We start from the raw sequence: 20,502 nt of genomic DNA on the forward strand, positions 1-20,502 counted from the left end.
TGGTCAACTTTCCAGAGTGTGCAGAATAAATCCCCCAAAATCACTTCATAGAAAACTGGTTATTGTTAGGTGCCAAAGCAGCTCTGGTCGTGCCCATGATGCTTTTTGAGAGGGCTAAGAGATTACCTTTGCCCGAGACCAACTTTAATGAGACCCAGACATTGCTTAAATTGTATGGTCTCAGTCCTGCCCTATCTTGACCCTGATTGTGAAGTCTTTCAATTCATTTCATCCAGGCCTTCCCTCCCACAAGGCCTGTCCTGCCTTTCTGCTTTTTGCCAGAGGGAGAAGTGTATTCCCCGGAGCTGTTAACACCACAGAGAGATGCTGTCTCCTGCAGCTCATGCAAAACCTCCCCAGCGATGCCTCCGGCACAGAGAACCATAAGCTGAGATGAGGAATCTCACTGGTTTGGAGGATGAATACATGACCTGTGCCAGAAGCATCCATTTAGAATTCCACACACAGAGAAGCGCATTTCTGCTCCATCTGAAACAGGGTGGGGAGATGGATTCCAGCAGATTTCCACCCAAATCAGGATCTAGCCTTCTAGATGGCTGCTCATGCCCCAGCTGAGACCTGAACTTACCCAATGTTTTTATAGGGAGGAATGAGACCTCTGTAATTGGCAATAGGCTGACAGGATCAGGGAGGAGGCTTCATCTCCTTCACTCTTCAGTGCCAGCTCTCCAGCTCACACCATCCCCATTTGCACATCAGCTTTTAATATTTAATTGCAAGCTTTGCCAGGGGACTTTGCCTCCTGTTTTGTGAAGAAGGGGGAGAGGAAGGAGTCAGAAGTGTGGTACTGAAAAGCCCCAAGGAGACTATCCAATGGCAGATTCTGGGTGGAGGAAAGCGCTGTAGCATGTAAGTGATTTTACACAACCCCCCTCCCAGATCACAGGAGATGGAATGAATTAATATCAGGAGAACCCTGTAAAGCCTTAGCAACTGGGGGATGCTGTGCTGGCTGTGGGAACTGTTCGGGGTGGGCTGAGAAGGCTGTTTCCATCAAGTGCCTGTACTGTATTTAAGGAAAAGAGGGGGAACATTCCCCTAACAGGCTCATTCTGCCACAGAGTAAATCTCTGGAGGGCTCTTCACCTGGAATTGTTTAATGTTTGACACCATCACAAAAATGGAAACAATCCCTAGTCTGTGGGAGGTGGGAGCCTGTGTTCTAACAAATCTGTCTCTTCTCTAACAGCATGGGAAATTACCTGGAAAATAGGGGAAAAAAGGAAATTTCTAAAGCAGCTTGTGGGAAACATACCTCCCTCCCTCCCTCTGGTCCTGATTTCAGATGTCTTAAAGGCACGAGATGGGAGGCAGAGATTCATAAAGTGCCGTATGACATCCCTGTCCCTTGGAAAGTCTACCCCTCCTGAGCGCATCTCTAAGTGGGCATCCAAACGTGGGTGGACAATGGCTCTGGGCACAGCCCAAAGCTCAGACAGGTGCAGGAGGAATAGCTTATGAACTGTGTTTGGGAAGCAGCATGGCTCTTAAAACAAGGACTTCCAATTATCTAAGAATTCCATAGGTTGAATGTCTGTGTCAGTAATTAGAGAGCAATTATACACAACTTGTAGGTCCCTGGAACTCTGTCTACATTCAGAAAATGAACCCCAGATGGCCTAATGTACTTCCAAGTATCAGTGCAGTCAGTGCAAATCCAGTGCCTGGGACTTCTGCTGGACATTTCTGAAGTCTGGGAAACAAAAATGTCTTTGGCAGGGGAGGGTGAGAGGTGCTCACTTCTCCAGTCACTGCCTGAGAGCAGAGCTGGTTCAGCTCTGTGCAACAGTGGAAATATAAGGAAAATGTAACCAGTGATGCCTACAAAAAAATTTCTATCAGACAGATTTTACATTGTTTAAAATTAACTATTCTTCAAGCTCTTCTCCTGTCACAGAAGTGGGTGATCTAAGAAAAGAACAGCAGTGGTAGGCAAAGGTGGAAAGATCCATTCCCTCCATTAGGAGTGATTTAATTTGTGTCTTTTTTTGACCCTATTTTATTTCTTCGAGAGCAATTTTGTGTGGTGAGGTTTGCAGTGAAGACAACTTTTGATCCATAGCCTTTTACTGATGGACTAATCCTATGACTGGAGATGGATGCACAAACTGTTGGCCTCTTTTCCCTGGATCTTCACATCCAGCACTGTAACCTTTGCTCTCTCACTTCGGTGCAGCAGACAGAGAACATGGAAGAAGCTGAGAAGCTGAGTCCAGCTCAGTCCTTTCCTTTTCTGTGCCACTCTCCAAGGAGCAGTCTAGAGTGCAGAGCAGTTCTGAGAAAGTCTGTGTCCGTCTCTGAACTGGTTGCCAGGTGTGTAGTTAATCTGTGGTTGCTTTTCACTTTAGATCTGGGGACTTCCAAGGTGCTCTCTCTCTTCTATACAAGGTCTTTCCCAAGCACAGCATCCCAGTGTGTAAGATCTGGAGCTACAGGCAAGTACTTTTCTGCCATAAGTGCTCTTAGCTGTTCTTAGCTGCTCTTAGCTGTGGGTCGTTTAGTCTTGGAAGACAAGTCTTGATTTAAAATCCAGATCCACTCAACAAGCTTCCCCAAATACAATGACACAGAGGAATTTGCCCTTGACCCCAATGGTTGGAGCCTTCCCAAATGGATAATTAAAACTTTTAGTCTCTGTTGTCTCCAAGGTGCCACAAGGGAAAGCAGCAAATTCTGGAGAGATGAATCAATGAGGAGACAAGAGGGCTGTGGGCATCTCATCCTCTCCAGGTTTCTATCAATGTCTCTAACCAAAATGCTCCAGGGAGAGTCATATTTCAACCCAAGCCCAACCCAGGCCCTTTAAGGGCTGATTTCTCTTCTGGTTACAACCCATAGCTGAGATCAGATTACAATACTGCCAAGAGTGAGACAAGTAAGACTAGCAACAGAACCCACAGTACATATCCCTCAACATGCAAGAGTGACAGGGCAGCTGTCAAAACTGTCTCTTGAACTTCCCCTTGGGACAGTACAGTTCCGAATATCCCAGACTTGGTCAGTTTTCACTGTGAATAGTTATCTATGACAGGGTGTTTGGAGAAACCTGAAAGTGCACTTCACAGAACCACGGAAACCTTCAGGTTGGAAAAGCCCCTCAGGATCACCAAGTCCAGCCAATAACCCTACTCTACAAGGTTCACCCTAAACTGTATGCCCAAGCATCACATCCAAATTACTTTTAAATGCATCCAGGACTGGGGACTTAACCACCTCCTTCACTTCACACAGCAAGGAGGAGGAGGTCTCAGTCATCACTGGTGTCACACTAGGTCAGGTCCTGACTTGAATCCCTTTGGGTTAAAGTTAAATGAAAAAGCAATGCATTGACCTTCTGGAAAGCCTGGCTTCAGCTGCAAGCCACATGTCATCAAAGTGCAATAATACACCACTACCAGCCAGCATAACCCCCAGCACGTCCCTCACCAGTGGGGAGGTGGGGTGCCTCCGGGGCATGTCTGCACAAAGCTTGGGAGGACTGCACTGAACTAATCCATTAGACCTAAAACCAGTCCACTTTGGAGGATTCTTGACATCTCACTCACTCTTCAAGGCTCCTTTTGAAGCCTGTTGGGTTTGCTGTTTTCCAGAGGGTAGGGAAAGGAAAGGAAGAGACTATCTATCCTATCTACTAGATGGAAAAATGCATTTGGACTAAAAGAGGACTAAGGCTCAATCTCTTCCCTAAAGGTACGAAAGCATCTTGGACTATGAAAGCAGCATGTCAAAGAAAGAAGACCCCAAGGTGAGACCCAAAGGCTTCAGGCCGGGTGGGACAGAAAGGAGGATTTCCTGACTGTTTGGAAGCACAATTTCCTAGAGATAGAGGACGGAGAGGGGGATAAAACAATGATTCAAGACAGAAGAGCACCAGTGGCCATATTATTTCCTGCTCCAAGGCTTCCTTGCATGGCCATCACAAATGAGGAGGATGCACTAGAAACAGGCAAGACAGAAATGCCATCCACATTTCACAATGGGCTAGAGTTTATATGTATTGTGTCCCTGACATCCAGCCACTTAGTTCAGAGAGCATAAAGCAGAAAGTGATGGAGCACTCATACCACAAAGTTAGAAGGCAAACATGTGATGCTTGGAGTAGAATGGGAAATAGAAAGTTCAGAAGACTTCTTATTTAAGCCAGGTATGAGCCTATTGTGATGTTTGTTTGGGACTTTCTTTAGCTCATGGAGAGAAGACACCAATCACAGACTACTGTCAGTGCAATGGGGAAAAGCTATGCCTTACCTCAAACCCAGCCCAGCAACACACGCTTGAGCAGATCCATGGAAGATCTTCCCATCCCTAACAGCAGTGCTCCAAAAAGGAATCTCAAAGGATTCCTGACCATCTTTGACACTCCTAAAGCCAATCCACAGTGTGAGAGTTTGCGTTTTTCTCCACTGAAGACACCATCTTCCAATGACATTTTGAGAAATGGGGAGACTGATAACAGGATCACGACAGGAATCCAACCCCTGAGAATGGAGACCAGATCCCATAAAGATCCATCCTTTCCTTCCCCTCTTCGAAGCATTCAGAGAAAGTCACAATGGAGTCCTGATACCATCAAACAGAAGGAGTCTCCTGCAAAGGTTAGTGGGTGCTCTCCTCCTAATGGAGATGGGGGTGCTCTCCTGGAAATGTTTACTCTCAGTGTCCAGAGTCACCATTGTAAGTGGTTGGGCTTCATGGTGGTGCTTCATCATCCACTGATGCCACCCCCTGGTAATGGAGGCTGCCCTGTGGAAACTTACGTTTCCATGGTTAGGAAAGGAGGAACAGGTTTCAGGGAGGCTGTGTCATCTCATCAGGGCTGGATAGAGAAAATGCTACTTAGCTCTGGGAACAGAGAGGGCCCCAAAAAGCTGTGAAGCACTGTCCTTGGAGAGAACAGAGCAAAGCCAAGCTGACATCAGGCCATCCGAATAAAGGTCCAAACCACAGACAATGTGGAGGCAATGTCAGAGCCACCTTTGCCTCTGGAAAGCCTCTGTTGCAGTTTCCTATCCTTGCTGAGTGTCTGTGCAGTTCCTCTCCTCTCTTTATGGGAATTTACCTGTTTCCCTGCTGTCGTTCCACACAGGCAGGGAAGCTGTCCCGCGGCTGGCGAGCGACCATCCCCTCGGCGCCAGATACCGCTGTTGACTCAGCCACAGGCAGAAGCTGTGAGTCGGATTTATTTTGGTTACCATCGCTGCTCTGCTGCCAGTTCTGTACTTGCAACTGGAAAGGGTCTACTTGGTCCTTGCACCAAGCTGCATTTCCCGTGCAATCCCATAGCAGAGGGATCCCAGGCAGTTCTGGCAGGAGATCGTGTGGGTACTGCCAGGAGTGTGGCCAAGGACCGGGAGTGCAGAGAACAGACAACCCCACGACTTCACCTTCCAGCCCCAATCAGTCCCATTGCATAGAGCTGGCAAATCCCAACACAGCTGGGACTTGGGCCAGTGATGAGTGCACAGAGCCACGCTGGCTGTGTTGTTATCCCAGCCTTTAAAAATAGCTGGTATTAAACACTGATGCATCCATGTTTAGTTTGGGATGAGTAATACCTCCCTGCACCTCAGCCTGAGGAGAGCAAAAGGGAGAGGTTCCTTTGCACCTAAGAGACTTGGCTGAACTCCTTTTGGAATTTGGCAGTGGCAGTGTGTCAGACATATCATTCTTGGCTTAAGACAGGACATGCAAGTGATCCCTAGCTCTATGATATCACTGGGACTAAAGCAGGTCAGGGCTATTTCAAGGCAAGAGGCATCTGTGAACATTAAGAGATCCAAGCTGAAGCTTTATATGGGAAGAGGTTGGGTTTTACCAAACTTTCCTGTCAGGAAGGTTTCATAGGTTTGAGACAGAAAGAGAAAGCTCTTTAATAAATCTCATAAGGACTGAACTGGAGGCTGGGGCACCATCCTCACAGCTTCATGTCTGGACTGAGAACCCAGGGATCCCACAGACCATCCAACTAGGGTTTGCTCTTTTCCGTTTCCATTTCTTCCTTTTATTTTCAGACAAAAGAAAAAGTATGTTTAAAATCACATTTCCTGGGCTGGAGACTCTAGAGCGAATGAGCAAGCTGCACGGGCCGAGAAGTCTCTTGTCCAAGCATGTGGGTAGCTGAGGGAGGTGATGTTTCCATAGCCTTGCCGGGGAAGTTTTGTTGCTATCTCAGCATGTGAAGTCACCATGCTGGCTTCCTGAACATGATCAGGGTGTCACTGCAGCCTGCCTTTTACAGCGTGAGGAGCATCTTCTCCTCTGGCTAGCAAACAATGAATCATGGTCTATCTTAGAGCCTCACACCAGTCTCCAGCCCCTGACTCAAAGCCCTTGCTATAGCAAAGGCTTCATGTCATCTCCAGCATGGCTTCTTTGGTAGTGCTAGGATTTAGGTGATGTGGGGTCCTTCTAGGGAGGCAATCACAGCAAGGGAGCTAGGAATAGGACAGCTACCTCTGATGTAGGTGCTGGATTTGCTCAGAGGCAGGAGTTGCAATGCTTCCTAAAAAAGTCCAGGAACCAACTGTCCTGTATCTCTTCTGGAACAAGATGGGTTTGGGGCTATACCTGCACTGTGCTCAATAATTCTCCTGGAGTGAGAGTGGCATTAGTGCTCCATGTGCCAGGGCAGATCTTCTGCAGGAGCCTTCTCACCATCATCCAAGGACTTTCCCACCGCCATTCTGCAGAGCTGAGGAGGGCACACCCAACTGGGTCAGTGACCTGTGGTGTGGAAATCATGCATCACAGAATCATTGAACAATTGAAATTGGAAGAGACCTTTGAGATCATCAAGTCCAGCTGCTCACCTGGAGCTTGCAATCCTACCACTACTGCTAAGCCAAGTAGTTGAATAGTTTGAAGCCACACAATATGTATAAGGGTAAGCATAGAGCACTGTTCTTAGGCCCAGGACGCTGTGACACAGAGGACAACACCATGGCAATGTTTAAGACAGCTCTGCTGACCAGCATTTGGCTTCTCAGCAAATGCATGTCCATGCAGCAGGTCAGAGATGAAGACCAAATCACTAATTAAAGAGGTCTGGGTGGGTACAGTTAGCGGTAATGAGAGTTCACTGAGCAGTGGAAGGGTTACATGACAGAACACACTTCCCAGGCAGGAAGCTGGTGAATCAAGGAACCATTTTCCCCGAAGAGAAACAGTTGAAAGCTTGAGTCCTTTAATATTAAACAGAAGAAGGCATCAGCTAATTTGCTGCAGGTAGAGTCTCCTGAGTACTCTGAGTTTAAAAATTAACAACTTCTAGATGAATTTTGGCAATGAGAGAGAGGAAAATAGTGGCTAAGGAAGAGAAAAGAGAGGCATGCATGTGGGCGTGCTGCTCCCTCAGCTCGCACACATCCACATGCTTGCTCTCCTCTATATTAATACAGCTCCATTATTCAGTGCTTTCTGCTGAAGGCCACGAGAAGATGTCACCTCAGTGCAGTGCAAAGATGCAGCCTGACGTGACTGTAAAGCACAAAGCATCCAGACAGACTCCAAAATGTATTTCATACTCTCCTTCTCCACTCCTTTTCTATTTCGTGCTCGTTTCAGCCTTTACACTCAGAGAAAATTGCAAGCAAGGAGAGGAGGAGGAGAAGGCAGAAACCAGTGATTCCCCTATTGAGAAGGAGGGAGACCCTGGCTTGTTGCAAGGCTTGCTAGTCAGGGGATGCTTTTTGCCTCGCTTGCTTCGCACCCGCACCTTGTCCTGCGAGGAGGTGCGGTGCCATCTAGCGACAACGAAACCAGCCTGCCCCAGTCCCGAACGCTCCGCACAGCAGGCACCAGACCGCCTCGGCTCCAGCAATGGACCGAGGCTGTCACCCTTGGCCTCTCCATGACCTGAGGTCTTGCAGCCAAGCACCTGCCCTCTGCAGCAGCCTGTTGAGCAGGCGGGTTTGGAAGAACATCACTAGTGAGCCGGAGAGATCTGAAAGGCAGGAGGAAAAAGCTGATTTATGATAAAAGGCTGTGCTTGTGCTGCAGATGGTTGTGAGTTCAAGGCAGCACTGGCACTTGCAGTGATAGAGGCTTCTGCTATCAAAATAATCCTTAGAAGCTCATTTCCCTTTCAGCAGTTGCTTTTCATGAGCATGAAAGACAGGAGTTGAAGGTCAGGACTCCTGTAAGCAGCCAATCTTTCCAGCTCTGAGTGCTTTGCCTATGTGCTTCAGCCAGGGGGGAAACCTGGGGTACCCCGTATCGCAGAAAGACGGGGCAGAAGCAGATGCCTTCCATACACTTCCAGCTCTCACAGTCCCTGCAACAGCAAGTTGGCGATGCTGGGGTCACAGGCATCATTTTGACGGCTGTCATGGGACTGTGCAGCAGTGCCCTGGCAGCTGTGCAGAGTAGCAACCAGCCTTCACTCACATCTGGTCAAGGTAGTCCAGGAGCTGGGCTTGCAACAACCATCACAATGACAGACTTGACCCATCTAGTTGGCTTCTTCTGCAAACTCTAGTCTGTTCTCTCCCCTAATTTAATCTAAACATCTTTCTGCCCTGCTGAGTCTCTGCTACCCTCTTCTCTTGGCAACCAGCAAGAGCCACCTCATCTCAGAGCTGCCCTCTGCTCCAGACCCAGGCTGCTGATCTCCCCCTGTAGTGCTCTCAGCACCTCTCAGAAAGGCCCAGTGCCACATTGGTTACGTTTCTTTTTCATTTCCTGCTTTCTAAGTGCTGTCTTCCAGACAGGAGAAAAATCCTTCCCCAGGAGCAGTCAAATAGCTCAGCTCTTGCAGACTTGCAGAGTGCTTGAAGGAGCAGTTTGCTGGGGCGCTGATAGCAGGGATACACATGGAAGCACATGGAAGCACGGCCTCACAGATCAGATCTTTCACTTAGGGATGGAGAGAGAGCAGGAGAGTAAGCAGCCAGCCATGCATGCAGACAGGTATATTGCATGTTGCAGCTAGAAAGACAAATACATACTGCAGATGAAGTAAGAGCTCTACATAGATAAATGTTTGCCCCCTGCATGCTCCTGCTGGGCACATGAATGGCACAAGGATGCACATTTGTGCTCATCTTGAGTTGCTGACTGAGCAAATACACTCTGCCCTTCACCTCCTGCCTCGACGTCGTTCCACCCAGATAGAATGAATCAGCCTCTTCTGTCCCCAGGCTGACACTATGTTTGCTGACACCTTGTGATGGTTTGGATGTTACCTGCCCCCCCCACACTTTGTAGAATCACCCAGACTAGACTCAACGGCTCTGGAAATTGAATGAAGCTTTATATTTCCTGCTTCACGTCCTAGGATACTCAGCACAGACCCCTTTGGTCTGCACTGCCTTGGCTGCTTTGTGCTGCCTTGCTCGCAGCTGTCACTCACAAGGTGGGGTATTCCCCTCGGCACACAGCAGTAACGAGGGTGGCTGCATTTCGCCCCATCCCCCAGGTGGCTACACTTCAGCCCATTCTAATTTAGCTCTTGCCTTTGATCAACTTTTAATGAAGAAAGCAACAAAGAACATGGAGATCACTTCAGAAGTGTAATGTATGTACTTCCAAGGCATTGTGCTTGACACAGACAGCAGGAAACTGCTGATTCCTAGCCTTGCAGGATGTTTAAAGAACCTAGGCTATGGCAGGGAGGAGCTGGACCCTTCTAGAAACTTCAATGACAGCAGATGGTCATCTGGAACTGGACGTGGTGTGATGTTGGTGAACTACCTCACAGCATGCTGAGCTGCAGCCTGGGTGAAGTGTAGCATCCTCTCCAGAGATTGATACCTGCAGAGTCATAGGGAAAAGAGAGGGGCAGCAGTTCCCAAACACCCCTTTAAAACTCCAGCAAAGGTGTCTGGGAGAAGGGAATCAAAACACTTAAGCATCTTAAACTGGAAAATCAGTAGCAGTGCTGCTGCAATTTTTATGTGACCAATGTGCCCAGCTGAACTGGAGCTGTCCCTGCTCTATACATTCTACAAACACATTTCAGAAAGGCTGAAATACCTTAGGAAAACAGCCCTGCTTTGTGTTTCTGATGGTGCGTTGATGCTAAGAATACTTCTGTGTTGACAAATAAAATAGACCCATTTTTTGCCCTGACAACATCTGGTCCAGCACAGCTCACATCCGTGCATCTCTACCCTACTGCTGCAGTCTAGTGTCGAGTGCTGTGGAATGTGGCCATCGTCTGGGAGTACACAAGGCAGGGCGAGACCAGCATGGGGCTTGTGGTCCTGAGCACCTCTAAGTGAGTGTTTTATCTCAGATCATGGCGACTTCTGCTACCAGAAAACCAACCCACATCTACTTTCATGGAATCAAAGAATCATTGGAAAAGACTACTAAGATCATCAAGTCGAACAGTTTCATCACCACATGGTGTTTTTCTCAAGCATCCACTAAAGATATGAGGAAAGTAAATCAAAGGGAGAGCAACTAGACTTGATTCCAACATTTCTGTGTATCACTGCAGCCATATCACTAGCCCAGCCTGAAGAAGGGGGACTGTTAATCCCCAGAGCCACTGGTTAAGTTTGTATTTGTACATCGGCGTGGCCAAGCTACAGTCCCCAGCTATGGCACACGGTTGTACCCACCATTAACATGATAAAAATAGCACCAATTGCTCAGATGAGCTTTGAGGGCATCAAGAGACCTCTGGAGCTGAGCACTTTGTGGTTATCCCTCTCCCAGCACTGCCCAGAGCAGATCTGCAGCACCACATTGCTAAGAGGGCCTGCAGGGATGGGGGTGATCCTCAGCTGACCACAAGGCAGATAGCTCAGCTGTCCTTAGTGGCATGGACACTTCTCCCCATACTCCTGTTTTTTTTCCCTTTCTGAATATTCTGAAATATTGGAACTGATGAGGATTTCTGAACCAGCAAATGTAGCTAACACCTACCCTCTCCTCAGCTTTTCCTTTAAAACTCTGACTGTGGCCAGAGGCAAAGGGGGCCTGGCCATGCAGATCGCAGCCCGAGGACATGAGAGTGAGTCAGGGAAATGCTTCTTCGCTGTGGCACCAGTGCCTGGAAACATCCCCAGTCCCGTACCAGGTTACACCAGGGGTATTTTGAATGACCAAGTTCTGAAAATAAGGCAGGCTCCTAGACTTCCCCAGCTTCTCTGCAGGACTGCTAAAACTCATGATTGACTCAGGCTGGTGGAAGAGCAATTTCACTCTTCCCTAAAATAGACCAAGTGGTTCATCCTCTGAACATAGCCCAGCACTCAGCGATAAAACCAGCTGCCAGAGACCACTGGGAGGCAGTGAACAGGACCGAGGGTGTGGGGAGTGGAGCAGGCTCCTCAGAGGATACACTAAGGGCTGCCTGGCCGTGCTTTTCACCTAGATCTTCCACTGGGGCTGTCTTCAGTGTGACACAGCGACTGAGACTACTGAGACCTCCCTGTGAGTAATTCTGGGGTAGATCAGCGTGGGGTGAAGTGTCGCATGAACGTGAACCTCAGACTGATGCCAAAAAATGCAGGGCAAATGAGGATACTTAGCACCTTGTGCTATGAAAGTCGTGTTGTAGCTCATGGAAAGCCTTGGGTTTTATGTTGTTGGCTCAGAGGTTAGTAAATCCCACCCTCTCCTACAAAAAAAATGCTCTGAGTCCTGTGTGTGATGGCTTCAGTCTGGCTCAGCCTCACTTTCTAGGGCACTTTGGCATCTTCAAGGCAGAAACAGAGCATTGTGTATGTGTGTTTTCTCTGTCCTGAAACACTGAAATTCCTGCCTTTGAGACTTAAGTTCATGGATCCAGATCTTACTGTCTACTCACTTCCCCCTAAATGATGCCATTTACCACAGCTCTGGTCACTCTGACCAGCAAGAGCAGGAAGAATCTGTGAGGGATGCATTTGAGCTGGGTGGATGCTGGGAGTGGAGGAGACATCGTCCAGACCAAAACCATGTTCCAGACTGGTAGGCGGATGGACGCAAAATTAGGGTTAAGGGGAGTGAGCTTTGCTTCATCTTGCATCTCTAGGGAACAGGAGGCAGTGTAGGATTATATTAAGGAGGGAATTTCTTCCCCTCCCTCTCTTCTTCTAGGCTCCAGGGAAGGCTGGGAAATAGTGTTTGTTACCCTGAGCCAAATCAAGGGCTTCAGGAACGTGTTGGGTTAACCTGTTGGCTTCAGCATGTCCATACCACTCCTGGTTTGTGCTCACCTATGGGAAGTAACTCCAAAAATCTCCACAGTTCTAAATAAGATGGAGCAGAAGTCTATCTCTGTGTGTTCGTGTGTGTCTACCAAAGCCTTTCGGCTCTAAGGTCTCTGTCATGGCCAGCAGGAGAGATCTGGGACTCCAGGGTGAGGTCTTGGTGATGCCCCTCAGCCAGTGTCTGATAGGCCAGATCCCAACATCTTGAGCTCAAAGTATTTTTCATGCATTTGACAGTAATTAACACTTCCTCCTGCTGGTTGCTGTGAGAATAATAGAAAATCTTTAACTTCTCCAAAATCCCTCCAGGTATCCAAAATCTTTGCTGGAAAACATCTGAAGTAGCTTCAGGGTTTGGTATTAGAAAACAGAGATTTGGGGAGAGAGAGGTGGAGCTGATGCCTCAGGTACAGATATGACCTGATGAGAAGAGGCAGAATATGAAAAGTAGTGTCCTTGCCCAAGCAAAGTGGTTTATAATCCCCTAGTGACAATTAAGGGATCCAGCATGGGTGGAAATTCATAAGAATACCCAAAAAAATGCTATTTTCAGCCTTTGAATAGATGCAGTACTTTTCAGGATACAAACGCTTCCTTTCTGGGGGAAGCTAGCCAAGGGTGCCCTAACCTTACTGCTGGGAGGACAAACTTATGTTTCTTCAGCATCAGCAAAAACCTCAGACCTGGGTCTGAACAGGGAAGCAGGAATCTCAGCATTAAGTAATGTACAACCTGCATTTTCCTCTTTTAGTGCCAACCATTTCCCTTCTGCCCATATTCCCACTGGCAGTTTGCTTCATTCAGAAATAAATGCCAGGGGAACTCAAGAGCTACAAATAGGTTAAACTTTTCTCTTCCAAGGATATTGCTACATTTTTTGTGACTATGGTTGTTTCTTCCAAAACAGTGTTGAGTTTTCTTGGCTGTCAGTGATAAAGAGGTGACAGCAGCATGGAAACACCACGATAAGAATAGAAAGCAAGGGCAGGGTCTCAACAGCTCCTCAGAGCCGCGTAGTATCCACACAATGCCCTCACGTAAACACCATGGCATGGCAAATGAATGCTTCAAGATGCACGCCACAGCCCTGCTGTGCTCTGCATCCCAGGCAGGATGTGGGCCCAGTGATGCTCACATGGCTCGTACCTACACAGGCATTCCCAAGGTATCTGTTTGAGGGGGTTAGAGAGGGCTTCCCTTAAAAGGTCTGGTATTCACAGCATGCCAAGAAGCCCTCTCCCCAAGCAGAGGTTATTCCAGAGAGGCAGCGTGGTGTCGCTTTCCCAGTGGAAAGGGACTTTTAGGGGGAGGAAACCTGCTATCACAGATAGTCATCCTGCATTTGCAGCCTTCAAGAGCTGAGATGCTGCTCTACCAGCGAATGTAGAGCAGAGCACACAGAGGACACAGAGCTTGGCAGAGGGTTAGGGATAAAATCAGTCCTGCTGCTGGCCAGTGTTCAGGGATCAGTGAAAGAGGAGAAGAGGGAAACAAAAGCAGCTCTCTCTGGATGTCAAGGAGGGTGTTTATCACCGTTTCAGTGACACACCCACTGTATAAATTGCAGCTAAAGAGCTACTAGAGGGCACGAAAATGATACTGGAATGAGCAGGGTGTGATGCACAATTGCCAGCATGTCAGAGGGCAGTGATGGACATAGAGATCCCAGCGATACGCAGCCTGGGGGAGTGATTTAGTAAATGTTTGTTCAGCCTTCGTTAACCCTTTGAGAACAACAGAGGAACATGGAGGAGAGGAAATGCTGAGCAGAGTGGGGGCTGCCTCCACCTCGTCTACACACTTTGTATCCTGAAAGTGGGGAAGTCTCCCAAGTGATGTTGAAGGACCTCTCTAAGCAAACACAACCCCACAGCAGTTGATCCACTCGGGAAGGCCACATCCCCAACCAGCAATGCCACTGGCAGCTGTCTCTCAGCAGAGCTTCTTGGCATTTTTTGGTCCCAGGAATAGAGTCCTCCACATTCTCGCATTTTTGCAAACCCAGAAATAGCCCCAGGCTGCCTTGGGGCAGATACTCCCCTCTGCCTGAGGCTAAATTTTCCCAACACTTCTCTTAGGAGCTGTTTAAATTACTTGGGGGGTTGTGATTTTGTTCCTTCAAAGGAAGGTCCAGCTGACACTGACGAGTCAAAAGCATTTGCAGGAGCGACTAAATATCATGAATCTTCAGTTTAGAGGTGTTAGAAGTTGTAGAGAGATCTGATTATGAAACTCAAAGCCAGGAAATAAGACACTCTTCAGCTCTCCAGTAGCTGGTTTTTCCTGTCACCCCTTCCCTCCTCCTCAGATTTGCAAATGCAATATTATACTTGTGCACAATTTTAATTGTTTAACCACAATTTAGTAGACAATTGCTAAAGCACAGAACAATGTTTTGTGTCATATTTCCTTTGCAACACAGCTGCCCTTCAGTTATTTTGTTTTACTTATTTGCTTAGCACCTTCCTCTGGTTCTGCTGCTTTTCCTGTCTCGCCTCTGAATCCATAGGTGAGTGCTGCGCACCAGAACTGCTCCAGTGATTGCAATATGTGTCTTTGCAGACAGCATAACATATTTCTTAAATCCTTCCAAAAGAATGATTTACTCTTTTTTAATGTGCAGTAGTCATTGCATTTGTCATGCCCCCCCACCTCCGAATCAGGGATCTACTGTATGTGATGCTGTACAAGCTCATTTGCAAGGAGAAGGTCTACTCATCAAAGTTTGGAATTGGGGAAAAAGATCTTAAGTTGTACAATTTTTGTTGGTTACCTAACTGTAGTCAGCAGTGTGCTAACATCTGAGTTGGTGAGGTGAGCATGTGAAAATCTCAGTCCTCACTGCCAGAGGTCCATTCCTAGGCCGTGTAGTTATAACAAAAAGGTAACTTGGACCAATCCAGTGAAATAACAGGTGACTTCTCTTTAAAACACAAACATGTTTACAGCTGCCATGCTCTCACATAATGGGTAAATCCATGGCAGAAACAGGAAAAAGCTTGAATTTCACATCCCTGCTGTCTTTTGTAGAGCTGAAAATGAGAGAAAGCACTGCGGTCTGCAAACAGGGCAAAGTGTGACCTGGGGCATCAGAAGGGAGTACCCACGAGTGTAAGCAGGGTGTTTCAGAGCATCCCTCCTCCTCACTCTGTACTAGAACCTACCTAAAATCCTCTTTATGCTCTTGTCCTGTTTTTCTTCCCCTTTGTTTGGTAAAAAGCAGCACAGGACATTTTGTAACAGGTTCTAGAGCCTCAGAAGTGGGGCATGAGGCCAGTGAGACACAAGCAAAGAGGCTTTTCCATCCACAAAACCTCACCCTTCCCTGCAGCATTCTAGGACCACTCACCCTTTCAGCAGCCTGTCCTGCTTCCCACACCACCTTTGGCATGTGTCTCCTCTGGCAGAGCTTTCCCATGGACCAGAGCCACCAGTATAGGGATTTCAGGCAGAAGTTTAAACCTTTCCTCGCTGATGGAGCATCCCCTATGGTCTGCCAAGCTCCTGGATTAAGCAGCAGCACTAATTTTCCAGCCAGCTTTTATGGATACTTATCCATCCATGCAAATTCCTCCAGCACAGACATGGAGCAGTGCTGGTATTTAGGAGCCCCTTTTGTCAGGGAACCTATTCTCCAGGGAGCAAAGCTGGGAGAAGGATGAGGTAGGTGTGATTCAGGACATTCAGGCCCCTCATCCAGGTAGAGAGGCACTTAGGATGGGATCCTTATCTGCAGGGATGGGCTTCAGCTTCAGGATGAGGCCAGAGAGCTGCTGAGATTTCACCAATAAAAAAGCATGCCCTATGCATATCAGGGACAAGCAGGTGGAAATGAGATCACACATCCAGCCTGAGTCAGAGGACTGAACTGGTAGAGACAATCTGACTAGAAGTAACCTGCAGCCCATCCCAGGCAGAGATAAGTAGTAGAAATGGCCCCAACTTTCCCAGGAAACACAGTCCAGAGCACCTAGCTAAACCCCAGGAGTATTTCAATGCTGGTTTCACCTCTGTCAACTCTGAAAACATTTTCACAATGCAGAGAAACTGCTGTTTTTCTGCCCTGATTTCCCCAGAACATGGAGACTTTTCCTCTCACTGGCCTTAGAGTATGGGGTTGCACCAAACACCTCATGGCACTTGCACTGTGACACAGCCAAGTGAGACCAGATCTGTGCTCTGTGGCATCGGACATGCCAGGCCCAGCAACCATCACAGGAAACCCAAAGCTGATCTGTAGAAGAACAGTATCAGGCAGACACTCATAAAGTGGTGGAGGGTATAGGATGCAGTGATACGATGGTCTCCAGAGACCCCACTCCCCTTGCAAGCCATGGAGGGGGATAGGACCCTGGCACCACTTGCACCACTGGGCTATCCTTTCCCTCTGGCTCGTGTAAGCCCTCTGCAAGACCCTGGCTGATCTCAGGCCCTGTTATACAAGCCCCAGTTCACAGACAGCCGTGGGGTGCGCATGGTAACACAAAGGGCTTTGCTTAGCAGCTGTGTTTGTGATTTTGGGAGCAAAGCCGATGACATGTGGTTGGCCAGGCGACCCAGGACACTGGTGCTGAGCTTGCAGCTTCCTTTTTTAATAGGTGACTCAGGCACTCAGCAGCTCAGTGGGTTGGTGGTGGGAGCCGGGCTGCGAAGGAGTGCCAGCAGCAGAGGTGGCAGACACCAACAGGTGGGTAATGTTGTTTCTTTATAGGCTGAAGTGGTTTAAATAGAAAGCAGAGCCAGCCAGGGCTGCTGTGTTACTGGTGAGATGGGGCTTTCTTTGGGGAAAGAGTGTTGTTAGTGATTTATTTTGCACTTGTTGGGGCTTGGCTGTAACATGATTATGGTTCAAGAGGGCTGTAATTTTATCTTCAGCAGGAAACAGAGCAGTTGAGTGATTTATGGGGAATAACTGAAGAGGAAGTGAGTGGAGTTTTAAATAACTATGTGAGTCTTTACCCCCCATGTTCACTTCTTTTTTTCCCCCATGTCTAAACACATGAATATGAGGAATGATTTCCCCCATTGCAGGCTTCCAGGTCCTGCAGGTGCCCAAGATGTAGTTCATAGGGCAGAGAGGTTGTAAAGCAATCCTGAGCTGTACATATGTGGGACAAGGAGAGCTAGACGAACCTCAGCAGCTGCTCCCTAGGCTGCAACGTCCTAACATTGCAGCCCCTCAGACGAAATGTGCAGATTCATCCAGTGCCAGTCACTGGCACAAAGGACGTTTTGCTGACAAACTCCTTCGGGGAGGAGCATTCCCCATATCCCTCACTTAGACGAGGTGTGCTGGCTGCGGTGCCAGCCGCTGGGTGAGACAGGAGGGCTCCTCAAGAGATCTCTTCTATTTTAGCTCACAGGAGATGCTTTAATGCTCGAGGTATCAAGTTTACATTCCCTGGAGCTGCAGTCAGTGCTAGTCAATCAGCGCTGAGTGGGATGCATTGCTTAGCCCTGGAGTGGATGCCGAAAGTGCCAGCAGCGACCTTTGGCTCAGCAAGCAAGAAACGTGGAGCCCAGGATAGGTCTCAAATTGGACTTCCAAGCTCTCCATCTCGTACACAACAACTAACACCCTAAGCCCGGTCTGCATAACGTCCTTTGGCTTTACTTTGAGGTCCCCAGCTGGGAAGTTTCCCCCCTCCCTCGCTCCCAGGGGGTGTTGTGCAGCTCACAACCCTCCAGATGGCCTAGGTGCTGCCTGGATGTCGTTAGCCGCACACACACACACCAGCTCGGCTTTCTCGTTAGCAGAACGAACTGTTCGCTCTTATCTATAATTGGCAGTTCAGAGGGTGGCAGCAGCCTGCTCCGCCCGGCAGAGCCATGTGAAGCCAGCGCAGAGCCAGCCGCCCGCCTAGCGGCTCAGAACAGCTCCTATCTAAAGCAGGCAGTTTTGGGAGCAGCGATAGGCAGAGCACTGTGCACTGCGAAAATGCCAAAGAGAGGGGGGGGGAAAAGCCAACAAACCAAACAACAAGCCAAACCAAAACAAAAAAAGCCACCAAACACCAAAGAAACCCAAAGGCAGTGATAAGTCGAAGGCTCCAATGAAAGCCTTGTATCTAATTATACCTATCACTAAAACAAGCCCTGTGGCCTTTCATCAATCCGAACTAATGGGTGAAGTAGTAGGGAGCACTGAGGCTGTGCTATTTTCCACTGCATGGACTGGAAATCTTTCTTCAGCTGCCCTATTTGTTCTTAAATTGAGGGTCACATTGCTCTTCTTTGTGCAGCATCCCAAGCCAAGGCTCCCATGGGCCGTTACAAATTATATCAGCTCAGCAGGAGCGCCCATAGCCTGGGCTTGAAGGAAACCATTACACATTACCAGCTCTAAGACATGAAGGGGCTTTTGCCAAGCTCTAAGCACCAAGACAGTTAAGCATAGCAGCGCTGGTGTTGGCATGGGCAGGCCCCCTGCCTGCTGTGAAGTGCTCCCATCAGCTAAAGGTAGATTTTAAGACTTCTGTTTTTTTTTCAGCATGGGCTTTTGGTTATTTTTTTCAACCAAAAAAATCTGCAAGCCTGTGCTTGGGTTTTTTTCTGCTTTAAAGCTAGCAAGACTGACTCTTCTCCAGCTCTCCCCCTTGCTCTTAGTGGGAGCAATAGCCAAACCTCATTACCTTTCAAAGAAGGCTTCTGTTTTCCAGACCACTTGGACTCCTTTTGCCTTTCCAGTAAGTAATTGAGTAATGCAGGAGAAAATAAAGAGATTCCCAGGCAAGATTTTTGAAAGCCCTCTTCAAAGCTTTTGGCAGCTACTTCAGCACATGCTTCAATGCTCTTCTCACAGGGTATGGCCTGTAAGAAAAGGAAGATAAGGAAAGATCATGAAATCTGAGGTATCTCGGTGAGCAATTACTTCATTTTCCATTTTTACAGAGTAGATCCCTTCAAATGGATGCCTCAAGCCTCCAAAGGAAAGGAGCAGATAGAAAGCCTTGTGTTAGCAGATACAGGCAACAGCTCCTGTAGAACAGCAATGCCTTGACCCTCTCCTCCCCATCTCCAGGGTGCTGTTCCACTCAAAAAGCCAAGGATCTAGTCAAAGTTTGGGAGCTCGTTAGCAGAGTAGGGGAAAATTATGTAGTCAGAGTAGATGCCAGCTTTCAGCCTGTCTTCAGATGCACCGAATCTGCCCAGCAGTAACACTGTCTGCACTTACTGTGTGTAGACAGATAATTCCTTTTGACTCGGTGTTTAAATTGTGAACAGCAGAAATCAGGGATAGAGGTCCATATTTGCATGGCACCTTGGAAAAGAAAGAATTAAAGAAATATCTTGTTTCCTCCTGTGATGTCCTAGTGACCTCTGGCAGAACTAGGCAGCCAAATCTGTCCTGCATCCCACTGCTTCCTTGTGTATTCAGCCTCAGTTCTGCATGAAAATGCCTGTGCATCTGCAAGAGCAGCTGGAACCAAGGGCAAAACAAACCTTGGCATTTGGCATCTTCCAGCAGCAGGTTGGCCAGTGTCTGAGAAGCTCACTGGGGCCCTGCTGCTCTTGCCTTCACAGCCTTTTTGTGCATGTTTGTCCCTGCAAGAACAGGCATTTAATTTGAAGCACCAGCTCCTGCAGGCCTGACAATGTATAGCATTAGCTGTTGTCACTTTAAAATAAAACCAAAGTATTTCAGAACTGATAAGTTCTAAAAGATTGGAAAATCTGAAATCAATCCACAGAAAACTAAGACTAAGAGTCGTTAAGTTTGCCAGTTACAGAATCTCATGACCTGGGGAGTGAGATAGGAGGGCAAAGAATGCTGGAATTGCTGCAGTGCTTCTAATGTGCACATATTTTAAAGTCCATCAGCCCTTTCCTGGCTATGCAATAGCTGGATTTGTGGAGAGAGAGCCCATTGTTCAAACAGAAAGCTTTGCAAATGCCTCACTAAATCCCAGTGCAGTAGTGCCCAGCCTGTAGACAAAAGGAGAAGCTTCTCGCGTTTTTACAGCAGTAACTGAGAAAATACAACCCTGACTAACCTGGAGGACTAAGGTGCAACATGGAGCTGTTGAGCTCTGTGTGTCTGTGATGGTCATCCCACTCACACCTAGCAGAGCGGTGCAAAAGGGTATTTCTTGGATAGAAGTTGCAAGTTGCCTCTTCCTTTGAAAGCTGAACCCATCTGCATTTAGGGCTCTTAACTTTGACAGTAACCACTTTGTGGGGTTTTGATCCTCAGAGGGAGAGGAAGCCCATACTGCTTAGGGGGATGAGAACCGAGAAGGATGAACAACAGGTGGGAATAAGGCAGCATCATCCAAAAGTGCCTAATTCAACCATCCAGTCACTTGGTGTGACTCTCAGGAAACCTGGTTATTGGGTC

The 20,502-nt window shown here is 47.9% G+C and overlaps 1 protein-coding gene across 1 annotated transcript in view; it reads left to right on the forward strand.

Annotated features, from left to right (window-relative positions):
* Nucleotides 1-2,209: 2,209 nt before the first annotated feature.
* The window catches only part of XIRP1 (xin actin binding repeat containing 1), a 30,386-nt gene continuing 12,093 nt past the window's right edge, over nucleotides 2,210-20,502 (forward strand). Inside the window, exons 1-4 of the mRNA XM_064162963.1 lie at nucleotides 2,210-2,334; nucleotides 3,712-3,766; nucleotides 4,206-4,616; nucleotides 5,108-5,189. Of these exons, the coding sequence (XP_064019033.1) occupies nucleotides 2,210-2,334; nucleotides 3,712-3,766; nucleotides 4,206-4,616; nucleotides 5,108-5,189 (673 nt within the window). The remainder of the gene's footprint in view (nucleotides 2,335-3,711; nucleotides 3,767-4,205; nucleotides 4,617-5,107; nucleotides 5,190-20,502) is intronic.

This window comes from Pogoniulus pusillus, chromosome 23 (assembly GCF_015220805.1).
Source record: "Pogoniulus pusillus isolate bPogPus1 chromosome 23, bPogPus1.pri, whole genome shotgun sequence".
NCBI classification, from domain to species: Eukaryota; Metazoa; Chordata; class Aves; order Piciformes; family Lybiidae; genus Pogoniulus; species Pogoniulus pusillus.